Source organism: Hemitrygon akajei, chromosome 6, assembly GCF_048418815.1.
Source record: "Hemitrygon akajei chromosome 6, sHemAka1.3, whole genome shotgun sequence".
Classification (NCBI taxonomy): Eukaryota; Metazoa; Chordata; class Chondrichthyes; order Myliobatiformes; family Dasyatidae; genus Hemitrygon; species Hemitrygon akajei.
The window spans coordinates 9,060,544-9,088,488 of NC_133129.1; the positions used below are offsets into that span (position 1 = coordinate 9,060,544).

At 53.8% G+C, this 27,945-nt stretch overlaps 1 protein-coding gene across 5 annotated transcripts in view; it reads left to right on the forward strand.

Annotated features, from left to right (window-relative positions):
- Nucleotides 1-27,945, forward strand: part of spef2 (sperm flagellar 2) — a 685,307-nt gene that overhangs the window by 66,668 nt on the left and 590,694 nt on the right. For all 5 annotated transcript variants that reach the window (XM_073047840.1, XM_073047842.1, XM_073047843.1 and 2 more), the window contains exon 3: nucleotides 16,643-16,895. In XM_073047840.1, the coding sequence (XP_072903941.1) occupies nucleotides 16,643-16,895 (253 nt within the window). The remainder of the gene's footprint in view (nucleotides 1-16,642; nucleotides 16,896-27,945) is intronic.

Consider the following 27,945-nt stretch of genomic DNA (forward strand, 5'->3'; position numbering starts at 1 on the left):
GTGAGGGATGGGAGTTGGGAGTGTGACGGTTCAGTGAGGGATGGGTGTGTGACGGTTCAGTGAGGGATGGGATTGTGACGTGGGTTCAGTGAGGGATGGGAGTGTGACGGTTCAGTGAGGGATGGGAGTGTGACGTGGGTTCAGTGAGGGATGGGAGTGTGACGGTTCAGTGAGGGACGGGAGTTGGGAGTGTGACGGTTCAGTGAGGGATGGGAGTGTGACGTGGGTTCAGTGAGGGATGGGAGTGTGACGTGGGTTCAGTGAGGGATGGGAGTGTGACGGTTCAGTGAGGGATGGGAGTGTGACGTGGGTTCAGTGAGGGATGGGAGTGTGACGGTTCAGTGAGGGATGGGAGTCGGGAGTGTGACGTGGGTTCAGTGAGGGATGGGAGTGTGACGGTTCAGTGAGGGATGGGAGTGTGACGTGGGTTCAGTGAGGGATGGGAGTGTGACGGTTCAGTGAGGGATGGGAGTGTGACGTGGGTTCAGTGAGGGATGGGAGTGTGACGGTTCAGTGAGGGATGGGAGTGTGACGGTTCAGTGAGGGACGGGAGTGTGACGGTTCAGTGAGGGATGGGAGTGTGACGTGGGTTCAGTGAGGGATGGGAGTGTGACGGTTCAGTGAGGGATGGGTGTGTGACGGTTCAGTGAGGGATGGGATTGTGACGTGGGTTCAGTGAGGGATGGGAGTGTGACGGTTCAGTGAGGGATGGGAGTGTGACGTGGGTTCAGTGAGGGATGGGAGTGTGACGGTTCAGTGAGGGACGGGAGTTGGGAGTGTGACGGTTCAGTGAGGGATGGGAGTGTGACGTGGGTTCAGTGAGGGATGGGAGTGTGACGTGGGTTCAGTGAGGGATGGGAGTGTGACGGTTCAGTGAGGGATGGGAGTGTGACGTGGGTTCAGTGAGGGATGGGAGTGTGACGGTTCAGTGAGGGATGGGAGTCGGGAGTGTGACGTGGGTTCAGTGAGGGATGGGAGTGTGACGGTTCAGTGAGGGATGGGAGTGTGACGTGGGTTCAGTGAGGGATGGGAGTGTGACGGTTCAGTGAGGGACGGGAGTGTGACGGTTCAGTGAGGGATGGGAGTGTGACGGTTCAGTGAGGGATGGGTGTGTGACGGTTCAGTGAGGGATGGGATTGTGACGTCGGTTCAGTGAGGGATGGGAGTGTGACGGTTCAGTGAGGGATGGGAGTGTGACGTGGGTTCAGTGAGGGATGGGAGTGTGACGGTTCAGTGAGGGATGGGAGTGTGACGGTTCAGTGAGGGATGGGAGTGTGACGTGGGTTCAGTGAGGGATGGGTGTGTGACGGTTCAGTGAGAGATGGGAGTGTGACGGTTCAGTGAGGGATGGGAGTGTGACGTGGGTTCAGTGAGGGATGGGAGTGTGACGGTTCAGTGAGGGATGGGAGTGTGACGGTTTAGTGAGGGATGGGTGTGTGACGGTTCAGTGAGGGATGGGAGTGTGACGGTTCAGTGAGGGATGGGAGTGTGACGTGGGTTCAGTGAGTGATGGGAGTGTGACGTGGGTTCAGTGAGGGATGGGAGTGTGACGGTTCAGTGAGGGATGGGAGAGTGACGGTTCAGTGAGGGACGGGAGTGTGACGGTTCAGTGAGGGACGGGAGTGTGACGTGGGTTCAGTGAGGGAGGGGAGTGTGACGGTTCAGTGAGGGATGGGAGTGTGACGTGGGTTCAGTGAGGGATGGGAGTGTGACGGTTCAGTGAGGGATGGGAGTGTGACGGTTCAGTGAGGGACGGGAGTGTGACGGTTCAGTGAGGGACGGGAGTTGGGAGTGTGACGGTTCAGTGAGGGACGGGAGTGTGACGGTTCAGTGAGGGATGGGAGTGTGACGTGGGTTCAGTGAGGGACGGGAGTGTGACGTGGGTTCAGTGAGGGATGGGAGTGTGACGTGGGTTCAGTGAGGGATGGGAGTGTGACGGTTCAGTGAGGGATGGGTGTGTGACGGTTCAGTGAGGGATGGGAGTGTGACGTGGGTTCAGTGAGGGACGGGAGTGTGACGGTTCAGTGAGGGACGGGAGTGTGACGTGGGTTCAGTGAGGGACGGGAGTGTGACGTGGGTTCAGTGAGGGATGGGAGTGTGACGGTTCAGTGAGGGACGGGAGTGTGACGGTTCAGTGAGGGACGGGAGTGTGACGGTTCAGTGAGGGACGGGATTGTGACGTGGGTTCAGTGAGGGATGGGAGTGTGACGTGGGTTCAGTGAGGGACGGGAGTGTGACGTGGGTTCAGTGAGGGATGGGAGTGTGACGTGGGTTCAGTGAGGAACGGGAGTGTGACGGTTCAGTGAGGGATGGGAGTGTGACGGTTCAGTGAGGGATGGAAGTGTGACGTGGGTTCAGTGAGGGATGGGAGTGTGACGGTTCAGTGAGTGATGGGAGTGTGACGTGGGTTCAGTGAGGGATGGGAGTGTGACGTGGGTTCAGTGAGGGATGGGAGCGTGACGGTTCAGTGAGGGATGGGAGCGTGACGGTTCAGTGAGGGACGGGAGTGTGACGTGGGTTCAGTGAGGGACGGGAGTGTGACGTGGGTTCAGTGAGGGATGGGTGTGTGACGGTTCAGTGAGGGATGGGAGTGTGACGGTTCAGTGAGGGATGGGAGTGTGACGTGGGTTCAGTGAGGAACGGGAGTGTGACGGTTCAGTGAGGGATGGGAGTGTGACGGTTCAGTGAGGGATGGGAGTGTGACGTGGGTTCAGTGAGGGATGGGAGTGTGACGTGGGTTCAGTGAGGGATGGGAGTGTGACGTGGGTTCAGTGAGGGACGGGAGTGTGACGTGGGTTCAGTGAGGGACGGGAGTGTGACGGTTCAGTGAGGGACGGGAGTGTGACGGTTCAGTGAGGGATGGGAGTGTGACGGTTCAGTGAGGGATGGGAGTGTGACGTGGGTTCAGTGAGGAACGGGAGTGTGACGGTTCAGTGAGGGATGGGAGTGTGACGGTTCAGTGAGGGATGGGAGTGTGACGTGGGTTCAGTGAGGGATGGGAGTGTGACGGTTCAGTGAGGGACGGGAGTGTGACGTGGGTTCAGTGAGGAACGGGAGTGTGACGGTTCAGTGAGGGATGGGAGTGTGACGTGGGTTCAGTGAGGGACGGGAGTGTGACGTGGGTTCAGTGAGGGAAGGGAGTGTGACGGTTCAGTGAGGGACGGGAGTGTGACGGTTCAGTGAGGGATGGGAGTGTGACGGTTCAGTGAGGGATGGGAGTGTGACGTGGGTTCAGTGAGGAACGGGAGTGTGACGGTTCAGTGAGGGATGGGAGTGTGACGTGGGTTCAGTGAGGGATGGGAGTGTGACGTGGGTTCAGTGAGGGACGGGAGTGTGACGGTTCAGTGAGGGACGGGAGTGTGACGGTTCAGTGAGGGATGGGAGTGTGACGGTTCATTGAGGGACGGGAGTGTGACGTGGGTTCAGTGTGGGATGGGAGTGTGACGGTTCAGTGAGGGATGGGAGTGTGACGGTTCAGTGAGGGATGGGAGTGTGACGTGGGTTCAGTGAGGGATGGGAGTGTGACGTGGGTTCAGTGAGGGATGGGAGTGTGACGGTTCATTGAGGGACGGGAGTGTGACGTGGGTTCAGTGAGGGATGGGAGTGTGACGGTTCAGTGAGGGACGGGAGTGTGACGGTTCATTGAGGGACGGGAGTGTGACGTGGGTTCAGTGAGGGACGGGAGTGTGACGTGGGTTCAGTGAGGGACGGGAGTGTGACGGTTCAGTGAGGGATGGGAGTGTGACGGTTCAGTGAGGGACGGGAGTGTGACGGTTCAGTGAGGGATGGGAGTGTGACGGTTCAGTGAGGGATCGGAGTGTGACGTGGGTTCAGTGAGGGACGGGAGTGTGACGGTTCAGTGAGGGATGGGAGTGTGACGGTTCAGTGAGGGACGGGAGTGTGACGGTTCAGTGAGGGATGGGAGTGTGACGTGGGTTCAGTGAGGGACGGGAGTGTGACGGTTCAGTGAGGGATGGGAGTGTGACGGTTCAGTGAGGGATGGGAGTGTGACGGTTCATTGAGGGACGGGAGTGTGACGTGGGTTCAGTGAGGGACGGGAGTGTGACGGTTCAGTGAGGGACGGGAGTGTGACGGTTCAGTGAGGGATGGGAGTGTGACGGTTCAGTGAGGGATGGGAGTGTGACGTGGGTTCAGTGAGGGATGGGAGTGTGACGGTTCAGTGAGGGACGGGAGTGTGACGTGGGTTCAGTGAGGGATGGGAGTGTGACGGTTCAGTGAGGGATGGGAGTGTGACGGTTCAGTGAGGGATGGGAGTGTGACGTGGGTTCAGTGAGGGATGGGAGTGTGACGTGGGTTCAGTGAGGGACGGGAGTGTGACGTGGGTTCAGTGAGGGATGGGAGTGTGACGGTTCAGTGAGGGATGGGAGTGTGACGTGGGTTCAGTGAGGGATGGGAGTGTGACGGTTCAGTGAGGGATGGGAGTGTGACGGTTCAGTGAGGGATGGGAGTGTGACGTGGGTTCAGTGAGGGACGGGAGTGTGACGTGGGTTCAGTGAGGGACGGGAATGTGACGGTTCAGTGAGGGATGGGAGTTGGGAGTGTGACGGTTCAGTGAGGGATGGGAGTTGGGAGTGTGACGGTTCAGTGAGGGATGGGTGTGTGACGGTTCAGTGAGGGATGGGATTGTGACGTGGGTTCAGTGAGGGATGGGAGTGTGACGGTTCAGTGAGGGATGGGAGTGTGACGTGGGTTCAGTGAGGGATGGGAGTGTGACGGTTCAGTGAGGGACGGGAGTTGGGAGTGTGACGGTTCAGTGAGGGATGGGAGTGTGACGTGGGTTCAGTGAGGGATGGGAGTGTGACGGTTCAGTGAGGGATGGGAGTGTGACGTGGGTTCAGTGAGGGACGGGAGTGTGACGGTTCAGTGAGGGATGGGAGTCTGACGGTTCAGTGAGGGATGGGAGTGTGACGGTTCAGTGAGGGACGGGAGTGTGATGTGGGTTCAGTGAGGGATGGGAGTGTGACGTGGGTTCAGTGAGGGATGGGAGTGTGACGGTTCAGTGAGGGACGGGAGTGTGACGTGGGTTCAGTGAGGGATGGGAGTGTGACGGTTCAGTGAGGGATGGGAGTCGGGAGTGTGACGTGGGTTCAGTGAGGGATGGGAGTGTGACGGTTCAGTGAGGGATGGGAGTGTGACGTGGGTTCAGTGAGGGATGGGAGTGTGACGGTTCAGTGAGGGATGGGAGTGTGACGTGGGTTCAGTGAGGGATGGGAGTGTGACGGTTCAGTGAGGGACGGGAGTGTGACGGTTCAGTGAGGGATGGGAGTGTGACGTGGGTTCAGTGAGGGATGGGAGTGTGACGGTTCAGTGAGGGATGGGAGTGTGACGGTTCAGTGAGGGATGGGAGTGTGACGTGGGTTCAGTGAGGGATGGGAGTGTGACGTGGGTTCAGTGAGGGATGGGAGTGTGACGGTTCAGTGAGGGATGGGAGTGTGACGTGGGTTCAGTGAGGGATGGGAGTGTGACGGTTCAGTGAGGGACGGGAGTGTGACGTGGGTTCAGTGAGGGACGGGAGTGTGACGTGGGTTCAGTGAGGGATGGGAGTGTGACGGTTCAGTGAGGGATGGGAGTCGGGAGTGTGACGTGGGTTCAGTGAGGGATGGGAGTGTGACGGTTCAGTGAGGGATGGGAGTGTGACGTGGGTTCAGTGAGGGATGGGAGTGTGACGGTTCAGTGAGGGATGGGAGTGTGACGGTTCAGTGAGGGATGGGAGTGTGACGTGGGTTCAGTGAGGGATGGGAGTGTGACGGTTCAGTGAGGGACGGGAGTGTGACGGTTCAGTGAGGGATGGGAGTGTGACGTGGGTTCAGTGAGGGATGGGAGTGTGACGGTTCAGTGAGGGACGGGAGTGTGACGTGGGTTCAGTGAGGGATGAGAGTGTGACGGTTCAGTGAGGGATGGGAGTCGGGAGTGTGACGTGGGTTCAGTGAGGGATGGGAGTAGGGAGTGTGACGGTTCAGTGAGGGATGGGAGTTGGGAGTGTGACGGTTCAGTGAGGGATGGGAGTTGGGAGTGTGACGGTTCAGTGAGGGATGGGTGTGTGACGGTTCAGTGAGGGATGGGATTGTGACGTGGGTTCAGTGAGGGATGGGAGTGTGACGGTTCAGTGAGGGATGGGAGTGTGACGTGGGTTCAGTGAGGGATGGGAGTGTGACGGTTCAGTGAGGGACGGGAGTTGGGAGTGTGACGGTTCAGTGAGGGATGGGAGTGTGACGTGGGTTCAGTGAGGGATGGGAGTGTGACGTGGGTTCAGTGAGGGATGGGAGTGTGACGGTTCAGTGAGGGATGGGAGTGTGACGTGGGTTCAGTGAGGGATGGGAGTGTGACGGTTCAGTGAGGGATGGGAGTCGGGAGTGTGACGTGGGTTCAGTGAGGGATGGGAGTGTGACGGTTCAGTGAGGGATGGGAGTGTGACGTGGGTTCAGTGAGGGATGGGAGTGTGACGGTTCAGTGAGGGATGGGAGTGTGACGTGGGTTCAGTGAGGGATGGGAGTGTGACGGTTCAGTGAGGGATGGGAGTGTGACGGTTCAGTGAGGGACGGGAGTGTGACGGTTCAGTGAGGGATGGGAGTGTGACGTGGGTTCAGTGAGGGATGGGAGTGTGACGGTTCAGTGAGGGATGGGTGTGTGACGGTTCAGTGAGGGATGGGATTGTGACGTGGGTTCAGTGAGGGATGGGAGTGTGACGGTTCAGTGAGGGATGGGAGTGTGACGTGGGTTCAGTGAGGGATGGGAGTGTGACGGTTCAGTGAGGGACGGGAGTTGGGAGTGTGACGGTTCAGTGAGGGATGGGAGTGTGACGTGGGTTCAGTGAGGGATGGGAGTGTGACGTGGGTTCAGTGAGGGATGGGAGTGTGACGGTTCAGTGAGGGATGGGAGTGTGACGTGGGTTCAGTGAGGGATGGGAGTGTGACGGTTCAGTGAGGGATGGGAGTCGGGAGTGTGACGTGGGTTCAGTGAGGGATGGGAGTGTGACGGTTCAGTGAGGGATGGGAGTGTGACGTGGGTTCAGTGAGGGATGGGAGTGTGACGGTTCAGTGAGGGATGGGAGTGTGACGTGGGTTCAGTGAGGGATGGGAGTGTGACGGTTCAGTGAGTGACGGGAGTGTGACGGTTCAGTGAGGGATGGGAGTGTGACGTGGGTTCAGTGAGGGATGGGAGTGTGACGGTTCAGTGAGGGACGGGAGTGTGACGTGGGTTCAGTGAGGGATGGGAGTGTGACGGTTCAGTGAGGGATGGGAGTCGGGAGTGTGACGTGGGTTCAGTGAGGGATGGGAGTTGGGAGTGTGACGGTTCAGTGAGGGATGGGAGTTGGGAGTGTGACGGTTCAGTGAGGGATGGGAGTTGGGAGTGTGACGGTTCAGTGAGGGATGGGAGTGTGACGGTTCATTGAGGGACGGGAGTGTGACGTGGGTTCAGTGAGGGATGGGAGTGTGACGGTTCAGTGAGGGATGGGTGTGTGACGGTTCAGTGAGGGATGGGATTGTGACGTGGGTTCAGTGAGGGATGGGAGTGTGACGGTTCAGTGAGGGATGGGAGTGTGACGTGGGTTCAGTGAGGGATGGGAGTGTGACGGTTCAGTGAGGGACGGGAGTTGGGAGTGTGACGGTTCAGTGAGGGATGGGAGTGTGACGTGGGTTCAGTGAGGGATGGGAGTGTGACGTGGGTTCAGTGAGGGATGGGAGTGTGACGGTTCAGTGAGGGATGGGAGTTGGGAGTGTGACGGTTCAGTGAGGGATGGGAGTTGGGAGTGTGACGGTTCAGTGAGGGATGGGAGTTGGGAGTGTGACGGTTCAGTGAGGGACGGGAGTGTGACGGTTCAGTGAGGGATGGGAGTGTGACGTGGGTTCAGTGAGGGATGGGAGTGTGACGGTTCAGTGAGGGACGGGAGTGTGACGTGGGTTCAGTGAGGGATGGGAGTGTGACGGTTCAGTGAGGGATGGGAGTCGGGAGTGTGACGTGGGTTCAGTGAGGGATGGGAGTTGGGAGTGTGACGGTTCAGTGAGGGATGGGAGTTGGGAGTGTGACGGTTCAGTGAGGGATGGGAGTTGGGAGTGTGACGGTTCAGTGAGGGATGGGTGTGTGACGGTTCAGTGAGGGATGGGATTGTGACGTGGGTTCAGTGAGGGATGGGAGTGTGACGGTTCAGTGAGGGATGGGAGTGTGACGTGGGTTCAGTGAGGGATGGGAGTGTGACGGTTCAGTGAGGGACGGGAGTTGGGAGTGTGACGGTTCAGTGAGGGATGGGAGTGTGACGTGGGTTCAGTGAGGGATGGGAGTGTGACGTGGGTTCAGTGAGGGATGGGAGTGTGACGGTTCAGTGAGGGATGGGAGTGTGACGTGTGTTCAGTGAGGGATGGGAGTGTGACGGTTCAGTGAGGGACGGGAGTGTGATGTGGGTTCAGTGAGGGATGGGAGTGTGACGTGGGTTCAGTGAGGGATGGGAGTGTGACGGTTCAGTGAGGGACGGGAGTGTGACGTGGGTTCAGTGAGGGATGGGAGTGTGACGGTTCAGTGAGGGATGGGAGTCGGGAGTGTGACGTGGGTTCAGTGAGGGATGGGAGTGTGACGGTTCAGTGAGGGATGGGAGTGTGACGTGGGTTCAGTGAGGGATGGGAGTGTGACGGTTCAGTGAGGGATGGGAGTGTGACGTGGGTTCAGTGAGGGATGGGAGTGTGACGGTTCAGTGAGGGACGGGAGTGTGACGGTTCAGTGAGGGATGGGAGTGTGACGTGGGTTCAGTGAGGGATGGGAGTGTGACGGTTCAGTGAGGGATGGGAGTCGGGAGTGTGACGTGGTTTCAGTGAGGGATGGGAGTTGGGAGTGTGACGGTTCAGTGAGGGATGGGAGTTGGGAGTGTGACGGTTCAGTGAGGGATGGGTGTGTGACGGTTCAGTGAGGGATGGGATTGTGACGTGGGTTCAGTGAGGGATGGGAGTGTGACGGTTCAGTGAGGGATGGGAGTGTGACGTGGGTTCAGTGAGGGATGGGAGTGTGACGGTTCAGTGAGGGACGGGAGTTGGGAGTGTGACGGTTCAGTGAGGGATGGGAGTGTGACGTGGGTTCAGTGAGGGATGGGAGTGTGACGGTTCAGTGAGGGATGGGAGTCGGGAGTGTGACGTGGGTTCAGTGAGGGATGGGAGTGTGACGGTTCAGTGAGGGATGGGAGTGTGACGTGGGTTCAGTGAGGGATGGGAGTGTGACGGTTCAGTGAGGGATGGGAGTGTGACGTGGGTTCAGTGAGGGATGGGAGTGTGACGGTTCAGTGAGGGACGGGAGTGTGACGGTTCAGTGAGGGATGGGAGTGTGACGTGGGTTCAGTGAGGGATGGGAGTGTGACGGTTCAGTGAGGGATGGGAGTCGGGAGTGTGACGTGGGTTCAGTGAGGGATGGGAGTTGGGAGTGTGACGGTTCAGTGAGGGATGGGAGTTGGGAGTGTGACGGTTCAGTGAGGGATGGGAGTTGGGAGTGTGACGGTTCAGTGAGGGATGGGTGTGTGACGGTTCAGTGAGGGATGGGATTGTGACGTGGGTTCAGTGAGGGATGGGAGTGTGACGGTTCAGTGAGGGATGGGAGTGTGACGTGGGTTCAGTGAGGGATGGGAGTGTGACGGTTCAGTGAGGGACGGGAGTTGGGAGTGTGACGGTTCAGTGAGGGATGGGAGTGTGACGTGGGTTCAGTGAGGGATGGGAGTGTGACGGTTCAGTGAGGGATGGGAGTGTGACGTGGGTTCAGTGAGGGACGGGAGTGTGACGGTTCAGTGAGGGATGGGAGTGTGACGGTTCAGTGAGGGATGGGAGTGTGACGGTTCAGTGAGGGACGGGAGTGTGATGTGGGTTCAGTGAGGGATGGGAGTGTGACGTGGGTTCAGTGAGGGATGGGAGTGTGACGGTTCAGTGAGGGACGGGAGTGTGACGTGGGTTCAGTGAGGGATGGGAGTGTGACGGTTCAGTGAGGGATGGGAGTGTGACGTGGGTTCAGTGAGGGATGGGAGTGTGACGGTTCAGTGAGGGATGGGAGTGTGACGTGGGTTCAGTGAGGGATGGGAGTCGGGAGTGTGACGTGGGTTCAGTGAGGGATGGGAGTGTGACGGTTCAGTGAGGGATGGGAGTGTGACGTGGGTTCAGTGAGGGATGGGAGTGTGACGGTTCAGTGAGGGATGGGAGTGTGACGTGGGTTCAGTGAGGGATGGGAGTGTGACGGTTCAGTGAGGGACGGGAGTGTGACGGTTCAGTGAGGGATGGGAGTGTGACGTGGGTTCAGTGAGGGATGGGAGTGTGACGGTTCAGTGAGGGATGGGAGTGTGACGGTTCAGTGAGGGATGGGAGTGTGACGTGGGTTCAGTGAGGGATGGGAGTGTGACGTGGGTTCAGTGAGGGATGGGAGTGTGACGGTTCAGTGAGGGATGGGAGTGTGACGTGGGTTCAGTGAGGGATGGGAGTGTGACGGTTCAGTGAGGGACGGGAGTGTGACGTGGGTTCAGTGAGGGACGGGAGTGTGACGGTTCAGTGAGGGATGGGAGTGTGACGTGGGTTCAGTGAGGGATGGGAGTGTGACGGTTCAGTGAGGAACGGGAGTGTGACGGTTCAGTGAGGGATGGGAGTGTGACGTGGGTTCAGTGAGGGACGGGAGTGTGACGTGGGTTCAGTGAGGGACGGGAGTGTGACGGTTCAGTGAGGGATGGGAGTGTGACGGTTCAGTGAGGGACGGGAGTGTGACGTGGGTTCAGTGAGGGACGGGAGTGTGACGTGGGTTCAGTGAGGGATGGGAGTGTGACGGTTCAGTGAGGGATGGGAGTGTGACGGTTCAGTGAGGGATGGGAGTGTGACGTGGGTTCAGTGAGGGACGGGAGTGTGACGGTTCAGTGAGGGATGGGAGTGTGACGTGGGTTCAGTGAGGGATGGGAGTGTGGCGTGGGTTCAGTGAGGGACGGTAGTGTGACGGTTCAGTGAGGGACGGGAGTGTGACCGTTCAGTGAGGGACGGGAGTGTGACGGTTCAGTGAGGGATGGGAGTGTGACGGTTAAGTGAGGGATGGGAGTGTGACGGTTCATTGAGGGATGGGAGTGTGACGTGGGTTCAGTGAAGGATGGGAGTGTGACGTGGGTTCAGTGAGGGATGGGAGTGTGACGTGGGTTCAGTGCGGGATGGGAGTGTGACGGTTCATTGAGGGACGGGAGTGTGACGTGGGTTCAGTGAGGGATGGGAGTGTGACGGTTCAGTGAGGGATGGGTGTGTGACGGTTCAGTGAGGGATGGGAGTGTGACGTGGGTTCAGTGAGGGATGGGAGTGTGACGGTTCAGTGAGGGATGGGAGTGTGACGTGGGTTCAGTGAGGGATGGGAGTGTGACGTGGGTTCAGTGAGGGATGGGAGTGTGACGGTTCAGTGAGAGATGGGAGTGTGACGGTTCAGTGAGGGATGGGAGTGTGACGGTTCAGTGAGGGACGGGAGTGTGATGTGGGTTCAGTGAGGGATGGGAGTGTGACGGTTCATTGAGGGACGGGAGTGTGACGTGGGTTCAGTGAGGGATGGGAGTGTGACGGTTCAGTGAGGGATGGGTGTGTGACGGTTCAGTGAGGGATGGGAGTGTGACGTGGGTTCAGTGAGGGATGGGAGTCTGACGTGGGTTCAGTGAGGGACGGGAGTGTGACGGTTCAGTGAGGGACGGGAGTGTGACGGTTCAGTGAGGGATGGGAGTGTGACGGTTCAGTGAGGGATGGGAGTGTGACGTGGGTTCAGTGAGGGATGGGAGTGTGACGTGGGTTCAGTGAGGGATGGGAGTGTGACGGTTCAGTGAGGGATGGGAGTGTGACGTGGGTTCAGTGAGGGATGGGAGTGTGACGGTTCAGTGAGGGATGGGAGTGTGACGTGGGTTCAGTGAGGGACGGGAGTGTGACGGTTCAGTGAGGGATGGGAGTGTGACGTGGGTTCAGTGAGGGATGGGAGTGTGACGGTTCAGTGAGGGATGGGAGTGTGACGTGGGTTCAGTGAGGGATGGGAGTGTGACGTGGGTTCAGTGAGGGATGGGAGTGTGACGTGGGTTCAGTGAGGAACGGGAGTGTGACGGTTCAGTGAGGGATGGGAGTGTGACGGTTCAGTGAGGGATGGGAGTGTGACGTGGGTTCAGTGAGGGATGGGAGTGTGACGGTTCAGTGAGGGATGGGAGTGTGACGGTTCAGTGAGGGACGGGAGTGTGACGGTTCAGTGAGGGATGGGAGTGTGACGGTTCAGTGAGGGATGGGAGTGTGACGGTTCAGTGAGGGATGGGTGTGTGACGGTTCAGTGAGGGATCGGATTGTGACGTGGGTTCAGTGAGGGATGGGAGTGTGACGGTTCAGTGAGGGATGGGAGTGTGACGTGGGTTCAGTGAGGGATGGGAGTGTGACGGTTCAGTGAGGGATGGGAGTGTGACGGTTCAGTGAGGGATGGGAGTGTGACGGTTCAGTGAGGGATGGGAGTGTGACGTGGGTTCAGTGAGGGATGGGTGTGTGACGGTTCAGTGAGAGATGGGAGTGTGACGGTTCAGTGAGGGATGGGAGTGTGACGTGGGTTCAGTGAGGGATGGGAGTGTGACGGTTCAGTGAGGGATGGTAGTGTGACGGTTCAGTGAGGGATGGGTGTGTGACGGTTCAGTGAGGGATGGGAGTGTGACGGTTCAGTGAGGGATGGGAGTGTGACGTGGGTTCAGTGAGTGATGGGAGTGTGACGTGGGTTCTGTGAGGGATGGGAGTGTGACGGTTCAGTGAGGGATGGGAGTGTGACGGTTCAGTGAGGGATGGGAGTGTGACGGTTCAGTGAGGGACGGGAGTGTGACGTGGGTTCAGTGAGGGACGGGAGTGTGACGGTTCAGTGAGGGATGGGAGTGTGACGTGGGTTCAGTGAGGGATGGGAGTGTGACGGTTCAGTGAGGGATGGGAGTGTGACGGTTCAGTGAGGGACGGGAGTGTGACGGTTCAGTGAGGGACGGGAGTTGGGAGTGTGACGGTTCAGTGAGGGACGGGAGTGTGACGGTTCAGTGAGGGATGGGAGTGTGACGTGGGTTCAGTGAGGGACGGGAGTGTGACGTGGGTTCAGTGAGGGATGGGAGTGTGACGTGGGTTCAGTGAGGGATGGGAGTGTGACGGTTCAGTGAGGGATGGGTGTGTGACGGTTCAGTGAGGGATGGGAGTGTGACGTGGGTTCAGTGAGGGACGGGAGTGTGACGGTTCAGTGAGGGATGGGAGTGTGACGTGGGTTCAGTGAGGGATGGGAGTGTGACGTGGGTTCAGTGAGGGATGGGAGTGTGACGGTTCAGTGAGGGACGGGAGTGTGACGGTTCAGTGAGGGACGGGAGTGTGACGGTTCAGTGAGGGATGGGAGTGTGACGTGGGTTCAGTGAGGGATGGGAGTGTGACGTGGGTTCAGTGAGGGACGGGAGTGTGACGGTTCATTGAGGGACGGGAGTGTGACGTGGGTTCAGTGAGGGATGGGAGTGTGACGGTTCAGTGAGGGATGGGAGTGTGACGTGGGTTCAGTGAGGGATGGGAGTGTGACGGTTCATTGAGGGACGGGAGTGTGACGTGGGTTCAGTGAGGGATGGGAGTGTGACGGTTCAGTGAGGGATGGGAGTGTGACGTGGGTTCAGTGAGGGATGGGAGTGTGACGTGGGTTCAGTGAGGGACGGGAGTGTGACGTGGGTTAAGTGAGGGATGGGAGTGTGACGTGGGTTCAGTGAGGGATGGGAGTGTGACGGTTCAGTGAGGGATGGGAGTGTGACGGTTCAGTGAGGGATGGGAGTGTGACGTGGGTTCAGTGAGGGACGGGAGTGTGACGTGGGTTCAGTGAGGGATGGGAGTGTGACGGTTCAGTGAGGGATGGGAGTGTGACGTGGGTTCAGTGAGGGATGGGAGTGTGACGTGGGTTCAGTGAGGGACGGGAGTGTGACGGTTCAGTGAGGGACGGGAGTGTGACGGTTCAGTGAGGGACGGGAGTGTGACGGTTCAGTGAGGGATGGGAGTGTGACGGTTAAGTGAGGGATGGGAGTGTGACGGTTCATTGAGGGATGGGAGTGTGACGGTTCATTGAGGGATGGGAGTGTGACGGTTCAGTGAGGGATGGGAGTGTGACGTGGGTTCAGTGAGGGATGGGAGTGTGACGTGGGTTCAGTGAGGAATGGGAGTGTGACGTGGGTTCAGTGAGGGATGGGAGTGTGACGTGGGTTCAGTGAGGGATGGGAGTGTGACGGTTCAGTGAGAGATGGGAGTGTGACGGTTCAGTGAGGGATGGGAGTGTGACGGTTCAGTGAGGGACGGGAGTGTGATGTGGGTTCAGTGAGGGATGGGAGTGTGACGGTTCATTGAGGGACGGGAGTGTGACGTGGGTTCAGTGAGGGATGGGAGTGTGACGGTTCAGTGAGGGATGGGTGTGTGACGGTTCAGTGAGGGATGGGAGTGTGACGTGGGTTCAGTGAGGGATGGGAGTGTGACGGTTCAGTGAGGGATGGGAGTGTGACGTGTGTTCAGTGAGGGATGGGAGTGTGACGGTTCAGTGAGGGATGGGAGTGTGACGGTTCAGTGAGGGATGGGAGTGTGACGTGGGTTCAGTGAGTGATGGGAGTGTGACGTGGGTTCAGTGAGGGACGGGAGTGTGACGTGGGTTCAGTGAGGGATGGGAGTGTGACGGTTCAGTGAGGGATGGGAGTGTGACGTGGGTTCAGTGAGGGATGGGAGTGTGACGTGGGTTCAGTGAGGGATGGGAGTGTGACGTGGGTTCAGTGAGGGACGGGAGTGTGACGTGGGTTCAGTGAGGGATGGGAGTGTGACGTGGGTTCAGTGAGGGATGGGAGTGTGACGGTTCAGTGAGAGATGGGAGTGTGACGGTTCAGTGAGGGACGGGAGTGTGACGGTTCAGTGAGGGACGGGAGTGTGACGGTTCAGTGAGGGATGGGAGTGTGACGGTTCAGTGTGGGATGGGAGTGTGACGGTTCAGTGAGAGATGGGAGTGTGACGGTTCAGTGAGAGATGGGAGTGTGACGGTTCAGTGAGGGATGGGAGTGTGACGGTTCAGTGAGGGATGGGAGTGTGACGTGGGTTCAGTGAGGGATGGGAGTGTGACGGTTCAGTGAGGGATGGGAGTGTGACGTGGGTTCAGTGAGGGACGGGAGTGTGATGTGGGTTCAGTGAGGGATGGGAGTGTGACGTGGGTTCAGTGAGGGATGGGAGTGTGACGGTTCAGTGAGGGATGGGAGTGTGACGTGGGTTCAGTGAGGGATGGGAGTGTGACGGTTCAGTGAGGGACGGGAGTGTGACGTGGGTTCAGTGAGGGACGGGAGTGTGACGTGGGTTCAGTGAGGGATGGGAGTGTGACGGTTCAGTGAGGGATGGGAGTGTGACGTGGGTTTACTGAGGGTCAGAGGGATCAGCGATGTAGGTTTAGTGAGGGGTTGAGGTCTGCCTTGTGGAGATTTGTCAATTTGGAAGAAAGAACGAAAGGTGTTGAGTGTTTAGGTAGGTGGACTCCCAATCAATTAATAGACAATAGGTGCAGAAGTAGACCATTTGGCCCTTCGAGCCTGCACCGCCATTCTGAGATCATGGCTGATCATCTACTATCAATACCCGGTTCCTGCCTTGTCCCCATATCCCTTCATTCCCCTATCCATAAGATACCTATCTAGCTCCTTTTTGAAAGCATCCAGAGAATTGGCCTCCACTGCCTTCTGAGGCAGTGCATTCCGCACCCCCACAACTCTCTGGGAGAAGAAGTTTTTCCTTAACTCTGTCCTAAATGACCTACCCCTTATTCTTAAACCATGCCCTCTGGTACTGGACTCTCCCAGCATCTGGAACATATTTCCTTCCTCCATCTTGTCCAATCCCTTAATAATCTTACATGCTGCAATCAGATCCCCTCTCAATCTCCTTAATTCCAGCGTGTACAAGCCCAGTCTCTCTAACCTGTCTGCTTAAGACAGTCTGGACATACCAGGAATTAACCTTGTGAATCTATGCTGCACTTCCTCTACAGCCAGGATGTCCTTCCTTAACCCTGGAGACCAAAACTGTACACAGTACTCCAGGTGTGGTCTCACCAGGGCCCTGTACAAATTAAGGGGATGAATATTTAGGTTGATAGGCACTTAATAATTAAGAGTTGGAAGATTGCATTGAGTGGAGGGGATTATGCAGTTGAGATTACAATTGGATCAGCTCTACTGAAATAGTGGAGTAGATTTGCAGGGCCAAGTGGCCTAAATGAGATGCTTGTAATAGATTTCTGGCATTTCAGGGTTGTCATTGTTCTTGAAAATAATTTGAACTTGTTTCCTCATGGATGTGGTTTCCTTGCCCAGTGACAACCCACCTTGTGGTTTATGGTTTGAATTCAACCTTCAGCAGGATGAAGGCAGCTAATGTTTCCCAGTTGTTTGACTGGAGGGTCGGTTTCAATGAGATGTTCTGGTCTCTCAGTATTTTGGACCCTAATGGTTTTAACACAGCAATGCCAATCAATGTACAACTCCACTGAACGCTCATCCAGTATAGCTACAACGCCAGGCTTACCTGCAGTGATCATTGACAGTGCATGATGTAACCCAATGGCAACTAGCCCTTTGCACAGTCATCTCTCTTTTTCTCCTCAGAAATGCAGTTTCTCAGCTCAATAACTTCCAGCGTCTATTACCCACGCTGCAACTGTTGGGGGTGATGTTCAGTGACAATGTGGTAAAGGCACTCATTGAGGAACAGCACGGAGTGGCCACACGCCTCCTGTATCAGATCTACATTGCACTCCGCAGGAAAGAGAAGGCCCAGCTCTCAAAAATGGCGATGGAGACCATGAGACCACCTGCAGCGGCCAAGCTTGCAAGCATCAGCGCTGAGATGTACAAAGAGGTAAATGGGAGCAAGGTTGCAACCAGGGGGAATTTGGCATAGGGGTGTTAAGGGGAGCAGGACAGGAGTTAGAGGGACTGGGAGAAGATATGCCATTATTGCCTTCAATGTTATCCTAGACTTATTTTCTCTGGAGGGGCTGCAGTGAAGTTTCATCAGAGCAGGATTTGCTGTATTTGAAGAGATGGAATTGAGTCACAGAACGAAACCCATCAATCGCCACCCTCTGTCTTCAATGGCAAGCCAAGTCATGGTTGATTTTATGCATTTTAATCTGATGGATGTGCCTCCCATGAGGGACCTTGTCAAAAACCTTACTAAAGTCCACTTAGACAACATCCACAGCTCTACCTTCATTAATCACCCTGGTCATCTTATGAAAAAACTCAATTAAATTAGAAAGACATGACTAGCCCAGACTGTCCCTAATTAGACCACGTTTTTCCAAGTACTTGAATCTTAACCCTAAGACTCCTCTCCTATAGTTTCCATAGGATTGACATAAGACATATCAGTGTGTAGTTTGTAGGATTAAACTTATTTCCCTTCTTGAACGAGGAACAGCATCACCTACCTGCCAATTATCTGGGACCTTGTCTGTGGGCAGACAGAATGTAATATTCTTACAGAAGGTCTGAGCAATCTCATCTGTCATCTCAATACCTTGGGGTGTATCCCACCAGACCCTGGGGACTTAACCACCTTAACAGTTCTTTAGAAGACACACTACTTTTATTTTTATCTCAAAATGCCCTAACATATTAGCACACTCCACATTGATTTCACTATTTCCCACATCCTTCTCCTTGGTAAACTCTGACTCAAAGTATTCACTGAGGAACCCGCCGTGTCCTCTGCCTTCAAGTATGATCACTCCTCTGTGCTTAAAGGACAGAAAAGGACAATTGACTTGAAATGTCAACTGTACATTTCCCTCTCAGATGCTGCCTAAACTGCTGAGTTCTTTCAGCTTCTTGTTTGATGCTGTACTGTTATTAGGAGTATTTTTTGTGTTTTCTTCCACGATTGATCTACAATAATTACTTAGAACTATTGTCATTTCTTATTTACCATTACTTTCCATTTAAGGGTCTATTATTTCCTTTATCTGCTCACTTAGACTCAGAGCCATGGAATGGCCCTTGAGCCCATTTGTTCTGTGCCAAACCATTAATCTGCCTGGTCCCATTGACCTGCACCTGGGCTATTGCCTTCCAGATCCCTCTGGTCCATGTACTTACCCAAATTTCTCTTCAATGTTGAATTGAACCCTGAATCCACCCCTTACACTGGCAGCTCATTCCACACTTTCACTACCCTCTGAATGAAGATATTCTCCTTAAATATTTCACCTTCCGCCCTTAACCTCCATTTATGGTATCACCCAATCTCAGTGGAAAGAGCCTGCTTGCATTTACCCTATCTATACCCCTGTAATTTTGTGTGCCTCTATTAAATCTCCTCTCAATCTTCTACATTCTCGGGAATAAAGTTCTAACCTGTTCAACCTTTCCCAGAAACCTCCTTGTAAATTTTATTTGCATTTTTACAATCTTATTTAATTTTTCCTGTAGGTAGTTGACCAAAACTGTACACAATACGCCAAATTAGGCCTCATCAATATCTTATACAATACTTCCTTTATATAAATCTGGCAGTTACACTGTCTTTTTCGATATGATTTCCAGTATACTTTCATGCTCAACTTTCCCCACTCTTTATAATTTTTAGTCAAGTCTACAAGAGGAGAGACTGTACTTGATTTGGTATTGGGAAATGAACCTGGTCAGGTGCCAGATCTTTCAGTGGGCGAGCATTTTGGAGATAGTGATCATAATTCTATCTCCTTTAGAGAGAGATAGGAACAGACAAGTTAGAAAAGCATTTAACTGGAGTAAGGGGAATTGTGAGGCTCTCAGGCAGGAACTTGGAAGCTTAAATTGGGAACAGATGTTCTCAGGGAAAGGTACGGAAGAAATGTGGCAAATGTAACATACACAAATTGGAACGTTCCACCAGCATTTTGTGTGTGTTGCTTGAATTTCCAGCATCTGCAGATTTCCTCGTGTTTGCATTCTCCTGTCATGTGTACTGTTACGTACCCCGTAACTGGGTTAACAAACCAGCAGAAATGGAATACATGTTGGAGTCTGTAATTACTAGTAACTAATAAAGTTTATTAGCAAACTAAGTAATACAGTACAAAAATAAAATGCAAATATGTATATATTACAGGTTAGCAAATATATATATATATATATATATATATACAGAAGTGTGGTAAAAAGAATCAAAAGCCAAGCTGTTCCAAAGTCTAGGGGTAAATGAATAGTCTTAGGAGATGATGAAAGTTCAGTTCAGTTTAGCTAAGGTCGAAGTAGTTGCTGTTGTGACATTGGAGAGAGAGAGAGTGAGCGAGATGTGGGCAGCTGCAGCAGGCAAACCTTCCGTAGTCTTCTTGTTCCGTTGTACTGATGTGGTCATTCGGTTATGACCCCTCCGTTCTTGGCTAGACCGTTCTTCCGTGGTGGACTCGTCACTCTGGCGTGAGCGGACACACACGCACACACACACAATCCCCCACCGGTCCTGCCGTCGCATTGTGAGCTTTGTGACCGATCTCCCGACTCGGTCCTCCAAGCACCCACCTTCCTGTGGGTGCACAACACTCTTGCAGTGTCTCGTGGCATGTCTGCCGATGTCTCAGCAAACCCGTCTTTTATCTTCCCTGATGGGGTATCAGCCATCCATCAACTCCATGTCCATCAAACTGGCCACTCCCTCCTGTCTCAGCAGGCACCTGGCATCACCCTGCTGTGTCAGCAGAGATCCACACAGACAGGCCAAATGTCCTTGGCGTTAAAGTCAACAATTAGCAACAAAGCCATAATACTAAATCATCCATTTTAATCCTTGCCTCCCTCTCTCTCCCATCTGCAACAGGATGCCTCCCCCCCTTCATCTCTCTCTCTCATTAGCAGCATAGTTCACAGGGGGGTCAACTCTAGACCCCATCTCCATCTGGTTTTCTTATCACACATAACATTACTCCCTCCACCCTCTTTCCCTTAGCCCTCTATTCCTGTTCCCTACCCCCATCACCCTAGCCCTCTATTCCTGTTCCCTACCCCGTCACCCTAGCCCTCTATTCCTCCTCCCTACCCCATCACCCGAGCCCTCTATTCCTGTTCCCTACCCCATCACTCTAGCCCTCTATTCCTCTTCCCTACCCCATCACACTAGCCCTCTATTCCTCTTCCCTACTCCATCACCCTAGCCCTCTATTCCTCTTCCCTACCCCATCACCCTAGCCCTCTATTCCTGTTCCCTACCCCTATCACCCTAGCCCTCTATTCCTGTTCCCTACCCCTATCACCCTAGCCCTCTATTCCTGTTCCCTACCCCATCACCCTAGCCCTCTATTTGTGTTCTCTACCCCATCACCCTAGCCCTCTATTCCTGTTCCCTACCCATCACCCTAGCCCTCTATTTGTGTTCTCTACCCCTATCACCCTAGCCCTCTATTCCTCTTCCCTACCCCATCACCCTAGCCTATTCCTCTTCCCTACCCCATCACCCTAGCCCTCTATTCCTCTTCCCTACCCCATCACCCTAGCCCTCTATTTGTGTTCTCTACCCCTATCACCCTAGCCCTCTATTCCTCTTCCCTACCCCATCACCCTAGCCTATTCCTCTTCCCTACCCCATCACCCTAGCCCTCTATTCCTCTTCCCTACCCTATCCCCCTAGCCCTCTATTCCTCTTCCCTACCCTATCCCCCTAGCCCTCTATTCCTCTTCGCTACCCCTATCACCCTAGCCCTCTATTCCTCTTCCCTACCCCATCACCCTAGCCCTCTATTCCTCTTCCCTACCCCATCACACTAGCCCTCTATTCCTCTTCCCTACCCCATCACCCTAGCCCTCTATTCCTGTTTCCTACCCATATCACCCTAGCCCTCTATTCCTCTTCCCTACCCCATCACCCTAGCCCTCTATTCCTCTTCCCTACCCCATCACCCTAGCCCTCTATTCCTGTTCCCTACCCCATCACCCTAGCCCTCTATTCCTCTTCCCTACCCCCTTCACCCTAGCCTTCTATTCCTCTTCCCTACCCCATCACCCTAGCCTATTCCTCTTCCCTACCCCATCACCCTAGCCCTCTATTCCTCTTCCCTACCCCATCACCCTAGCCTATTCCTCTTCCCTACCCCATCACCCTAGCCCTCTATTCCTCTTCCCTACCCTATCCCCCTAGCCCTCTATTCCTCTTCCCTACCCCATCACCCTAGCCCTCTATTCCTCTTCCCTACCCCATCACCCTAGCCCTCTATTCCTGTTCCCTACCCATATCACCCTAGCCCTCTATTCCTGTTCCCTACCCATATCACCCTAGCCCTCTATTCCTCTTCCCTACCCCATCACCCTAGCCCTCTATTCCTCTTCCCTACCCCATCACCCTAGCCCTCTATTCCTCTTCCCTACCCCATCACCCTAGCCCTCTATTCCTGTTTCCTACCCCTATCACCCTAGCCCTCTATTCCTCTTCCCTACCCCATCACCCTAGCCTATTCCTCTTCCCTACCCCATCACCCTAGCCCTCTATTCCTCTTCCCTACCCTATCCCCCTAGCCCTCTATTCCTCTTCCCTACCCCATCACCCTAGCCCTCTATTCCTCTTCCCTACCCCATCACCCTAGCCTATTCCTCTTCCCTACCCCATCACCCTAGCCCTCTATTCCTCTTCCCTACCCTATCCCCCTAGCCCTCTATTCCTCTTCCCTACCCTATCCCCCTAGCCCTCTATTCCTCTTCGCTACCCCTATCACCCTAGCCCTCTATTCCTCTTCCCTACCCCATCACCCTAGCCCTCTATTCCTCTTCCCTACCCCATCACACTAGCCCTCTATTCCTCTTCCCTACCCCATCACCCTAGCCCTCTATTCCTGTTTCCTACCCATATCACCCTAGCCCTCTATTCCTCTTCCCTACCCCATCACCCTAGCCCTCTATTCCTCTTCCCTACCCCATCACCCTAGCCCTCTATTCCTGTTCCCTACCCCATCACCCTAGCCCTCTATTCCTCTTCCCTACCCCCTTCACCCTAGCCTTCTATTCCTCTTCCCTACCCCATCACCCTAGCCTATTCCTCTTCCCTACCCCATCACCCTAGCCCTCTATTCCTCTTCCCTACCCCATCACCCTAGCCTATTCCTCTTCCCTACCCCATCACCCTAGCCCTCTATTCCTCTTCCCTACCCTATCCCCCTAGCCCTCTATTCCTCTTCCCTACCCCATCACCCTAGCCCTCTATTCCTCTTCCCTACCCCATCACCCTAGCCCTCTATTCCTGTTCCCTACCCATATCACCCTAGCCCTCTATTCCTGTTCCCTACCCATATCACCCTAGCCCTCTATTCCTCTTCCCTACCCCATCACCCTAGCCCTCTATTCCTCTTCCCTACCCCATCACCCTAGCCCTCTATTCCTCTTCCCTACCCCATCACCCTAGCCCTCTATTCCTGTTTCCTACCCCTATCACCCTAGCCCTCTATTCCTCTTCCCTACCCCATCACCCTAGCCTATTCCTCTTCCCTACCCCATCACCCTAGCCCTCTATTCCTCTTCCCTACCCTATCCCCCTAGCCCTCTATTCCTCTTCCCTACCCCATCACCCTAGCCCTCTATTCCTCTTCCCTACCCCATCACCCTAGCCCTCTATTCCTGTTCCCTACCCATATCACCCTAGCCCTCTATTCCTGTTCCCTACCCATATCACCCTAGCCCTCTATTCCTCTTCCCTACCCCATCACCCTAGCCCTCTATTCCTCTTCCCTACCCCATCACCCTAGCCCTCTATTCCTGTTTCCTACCCCTATCACCCTAGCCCTCTATTCCTCTTCCCTACCCCATCACCCTAGCTCTCTATTCCTGTTCCCTACCCATCACCCTAGCCCTCTATTCCTGTTCCCTACCCCTATCACCCGATGCATAACAGTCCCAACCTCCTCACTCATGCAGTTCATTGTTGCACAGAACTCCCATTCCCCCCAACACAAAAATTAACAGATCACCCACCTGCCAATCGTCCACAAGAAAGGAGACACTGCAAAACTGACGGAAACCAATATAAAGTACAGTTCAATAATCACATAAATCTCAAAATATAGGAAACATCTTTTCATCTGTGTATGAGGAGAGTAGAGTCCTTTTGTAAAGAGTGCCCACTGACCTGGGCTGAACAAGCTGATCCGGCTGCTGACCTCCCCCGCATTCACCTTGACACTTCGATCTTCCTTGTCGCCTCAAGATGGAGTTGTTCGTGACCTCATGCCTAGTCTCTGGTCTTTTCCACAAGTCAGCTTGTGTTCGTGGACCTTTTCCGCCCCATCTCTAACGTCCACGAGGAAGCTCTCCTAACACAGGACCTTCAATCGAGTTCCAATCAGTACGTCACAGGCTCCTACAGTTTCCATAACACAAACGAGTCAAAAAGAACAAGCAGAAAGTGTAGAAAATGTAAAATAATTGACTAGATTTGCTTTCTACAAGATGTAGCCCAAGGAATCATTGTTCACTGGCACCATCTTGACTGTAAAGTGTCTGAAGTCAATGATTCTTCATGAGTTTGTCATGCCCCTGCGTAGAGTTTCTGGCTGCTACGTGGCTCCCACACCACGTCAGATCTAAAACAGTCTGTTTCCAGACTGGGTCCTCACTACATTGCTCTAAGAAACCTTTCTGATTCCATTTGATAAAATTATCCTCATGGCAATTGGATTTGTCCAGATTCAGTTGTAAAGGGGGTTTCTTCTTTTTTCTTTGTTACTGTGTATGTAATCAAAATGGCTTCTTTGTTTTGTTAAAAGCAGAAATGCTTCTTTGTTGTGAGAGAGTGCTGGAAGCTTGTTTGGGTTAAAATTTACTGATAACAAGAATTGTATTCCTTTGTAAACCAATTGGGATTACATTGGGCATGTGAGTACAAAGATCTCCGTTTGTGAAAGAGATATTGAGCTGATCGCCGTGAGTATGAGGCCATATTACCTGCCTCGAGAATTCGCAAGCGTCATTGTGGTGAATGTGTATGTCCCGCCGCGTGCCGACGCAACGGTAGCGTGTGACGTCATCAGCTCCGCTGTTGCTAGGCTTCAGACACAGCACCCTGAGGCACTGGTGATAATTACAGGGGACTTCAACCATGTGACTTTGGACAAGACACTACCTGCTTTCTCCCAGTACGTGGATTGCTACACTAGGGGTAATAGGACTATTGACCTACTGTATGCAAACGTAGAGGAGGCATATAGTGCATCCCCACTGCCTTCATTGGGGAAAGCTGATCACAACCTGGTTTTGTTACAGCCCAGATATAAATCAATTGTGATGAGGCATCCCACTACCACACGCTCTTTTAGGAAGTGGACTCCTGAAGCTGAACAGGCCCTGAGAGACTGCTTCGGTACTACTAACTGGGATGTACTGCAAGGGGGGCTCTGTGGGGGCGTTGAGGAGGTCACTGAATGCACAACGGACTATATTAACTTTTGTGTGGATGCCGTTGTCCCTGTTAGAACTGTTCGCTGCTATCCCAATAATAAGCCCTGGATCACTAGTCACATCAAAGGCCTCCTAAACCAGAAGAAGAGGGCCTTTAAAGATGGTGATCGGTTGGAGCTTAAAAGAGTTCAGAAGGAACTCAGAGTACAGATAAGGGGGGCAAAGGAGCAGTATAGGAGGAAGCTAGAACAAAAGCTGCAGAAAAAAAGCATGAAGGAGGTGTGGGATGGGATGAAGATCATCACCGGATGCGGTGCAAAGCGGGGGGCGAACATAAGTGGAGATGTGGAGAAAGCGAACCAGCTGAACAACTTCTTCAACAGGTTCGACAGCTCAATCTCATCCTCACCGCAGAAATCCACACCAGGCTTACTTCCCTCACAGGAAAGTAGCCACTCACAGGAGACCTTGCCCACGCCCAGGATTACGGCTGCACAGGTGGAAGGTCAACTGAGGAAGATCTGTACCAGCAAGGCGGCTGGACCGGATGGAGTTTCCCCACGATTACTGAGGGCCTGTGCGACTGAGCTGGGAGAACCACTACAGCGCAACTTCAACATGAGCCTGGAGCAGAGAAGAGTACCCAGACAGTGGAAAACATCCTGTATTGTCCCGGTACCGAAGAAACCACAACCAAAGGAGTTGAATGACTTCAGACCTGTTGCCTTGACGTCGCACGTGATGAAGACCATGGAGCGGCTGATAATACAGGATCTGAGGCCACAAACCAGGCACGCCCAGGATCCTCTTCAGTTTGCGTATAAGGAGAAGGTGGGAGTGGAGGATGCTATCACGTATTTGCTGCACAAATCACTCTCTCACCTAGATGGGGTCAGTTGTGCTGTGAGGATTACATTCCTTGACTTCTCTAGTGCCTTTAACACCATCCAGCCCAAGATCTTAAGGCACAAACTAACGGAGATGGGAGTAGACTCTCACATGGTGGATTGGATAGTGGACTACTTGACAGATAGACCTCAGTATGTGCGGTTGGGAGACTGTAGGTCTGACACGGTGATCAGCAGCACAGGAGCGCCGCAGGGAACCGTACTCTCTCCGGTCCTGTTCACCCTGTACACATCAGACTTCCAATATAACTTGGAGTCCTGCCATGTGCAGAAGTTCGCTGATGACACGGCCATAGTGGGGTGTGTCAGGAATGGACAGGAGGAGGAGTATAGGAAACTGATACAGGACTTTGTGATATGGTGCAACTCAAACTACCTGCGTCTCAATATCACCAAGACCAAGGAGATGGTGGTGGACTTTAGGAGATCTAGGCCTCATATGGAGCCAGTGATCATTAATGGAGAATGTGTGGAGCAGGTTAAGACCTACAAGTATCTGGGAGTACAGTTAGACGAGAAGCTAGACTGGACTGCCAACACAGATGCCTTGTGCAGGAAGGCAGAGTCGACTGTACTTCCTTAGAAGGTTGGCGTCATTCAATGTCTGTAGTGAGATGCTGAAGATGTTCTATAGGTCAGTTGTGGAGAGCGCCCTCTTCTTTGTGGTGGTGTGTTGGGGAGGAAGCATTAAGAAGAAGGACGCCTCACGTCTTAATAAGCTGGTAAGGAAGGCGGGCTCTGTCGTGGGCAAAGTACTGGAGAGTTTAACATCGGTAGCTGAGCGAAGGGCGCTGAGTAGGCTACGGTCAATTATGGAAAACTCTGAACATCCTCTACATAGCACCATCCAGAGACAGAGAAGCAGTTTCAGCGACAGGTTACTATCGATGCAATGCTCCTCAGACAGGATGAAGAGGTCAATACTCCCCAATGCCATTAGGCTTTACAATTCTACCGCCAGGACTTAAGAACTTTTTAAAAGCTATTATTAATGCTTTTTGAGATAGTGATTTAGATGCATATCATATTTTCTTACTGAGTTAAGTATTGTATGTAATTAGTTTTACTATAACAAGTGTATGGGAGATTGGAAAAAGGTTGAATTTCCCCATGGGGATGAATAAAGTATCTATCTATCTATCTATCTATCTATCTATCTATCTATCTATCTATCTAATGTTGTTCTTTCTTCTGAGTCTGTAAGCTATTGTTGGCGGGCTTTTGGGGAGATCGGCGCGAGGGGTTGAGAGAGAGAGGATGCGATGCTGTAAGCTGGGCAAGGAATGGACCCCAAGTGGGGGTCCAAGGCCAGGAGGTACTCCGAGGAGAGGAGATAAAGCTAGATGTGCTTGGTTGACCACTTCGGGTGGTCCTAAGCTGCGAGTCAAGGAGTTTGGAGGGGATCGAATGGTGGCCAGAAGACTTCAGTAATTGAGCTCCAACGGTTGTGCACGAAGTGGTTTGGTCTTTGATAAGTTTGGCACCTTTTCTTTATTGTTTTTCCTTCATATATACTGTATCGTTATTAATCACTTAGTTATAGTAACCTTTATAAATTGTACTCATTTAATCGCATATGGTGTACTGTCTGTTTTTGGGTGAGGCGGGGACATCACACAGCATCCACACCAGCTGATTACCCAGTTTGGCGGGGCCGAAGGCTGCTCCCCCTAGACAAGAATGAGCTGAGAGAGCCTGAGGCGACCCAGGGGGTTACATTGTGGGGTGCTCGTCCGGGATTGATTTCTGTGGAAGCTGTGTGATCACCCTCTTTAAATTATGTCTGCGACGAAGAGCTGGTGTGCCTTTGCGGGTGTGCGATTGCTGGTTATCTCTGCATGTGTGTTGGGTGAGTGGCAGTGCTTGGCTGAGGGAAAGCAACAGGGATTGGTTGAAAGTTTGAGTAGGCGAGCTGGTGACGTTGTTAGAACTGTCGAAGTTCGAATTACCTCGAAGTGACAGCTGCCAGTTCTGGGAAAGTGTGGGAAAATGCGTGTGGTTCGACTGGAAGTCAAATGCCGTAGCTGGGGGCTTATCATATCCGTGGCAGGAGATTGGTGGAAAGTTTTTAGGGTATCCCTTTTGGCTAGGGGGGGCAGATAAATTGCTTGCAGTGCCAGGGGGATCTGTCAAGGGGATCAGCTCCTCCCTCAGTTGTTCAGTTGATGCGAGAGCAGTCAGGAAACTTAGAGGAGGTCCAGTGGGGGAACGGCTTGGGGTCTCTGGGGGAGCACGTTCCCAGCGATGTACCAAGGAACTCCCGAAAGGAACAGACCCTATTCCTGAAGGCTTAGAGGGACCAAGCGCACAGGTGTTGTTACGGATGGATGGAAGTCAAGTTAAAGCCATCCTCGGCACCGGGGCGCCGGTTAAGTTGCTGTACAGTTTGTTTTATAACCGTTATTGGAAGCATTTACCCTTGATGACATTGAGGGCACTGGAGATTTGGGGTACCAGTGCCAGTGATTATCCAGACGACTGTTGTTGGTCAGTGAAAATGGAGTTCTTGGAGGCAAAAGTGGAGGTGACAGATGTTCGTGAATCGTTAATGCTGATGTGTCTGGACACTGTTGAGACGGGCAGCGTTTCGGTTATGGAGAGAACCAATATCCTGCTGGTGCGCTTGGGGGCCTGCCCGGAGGA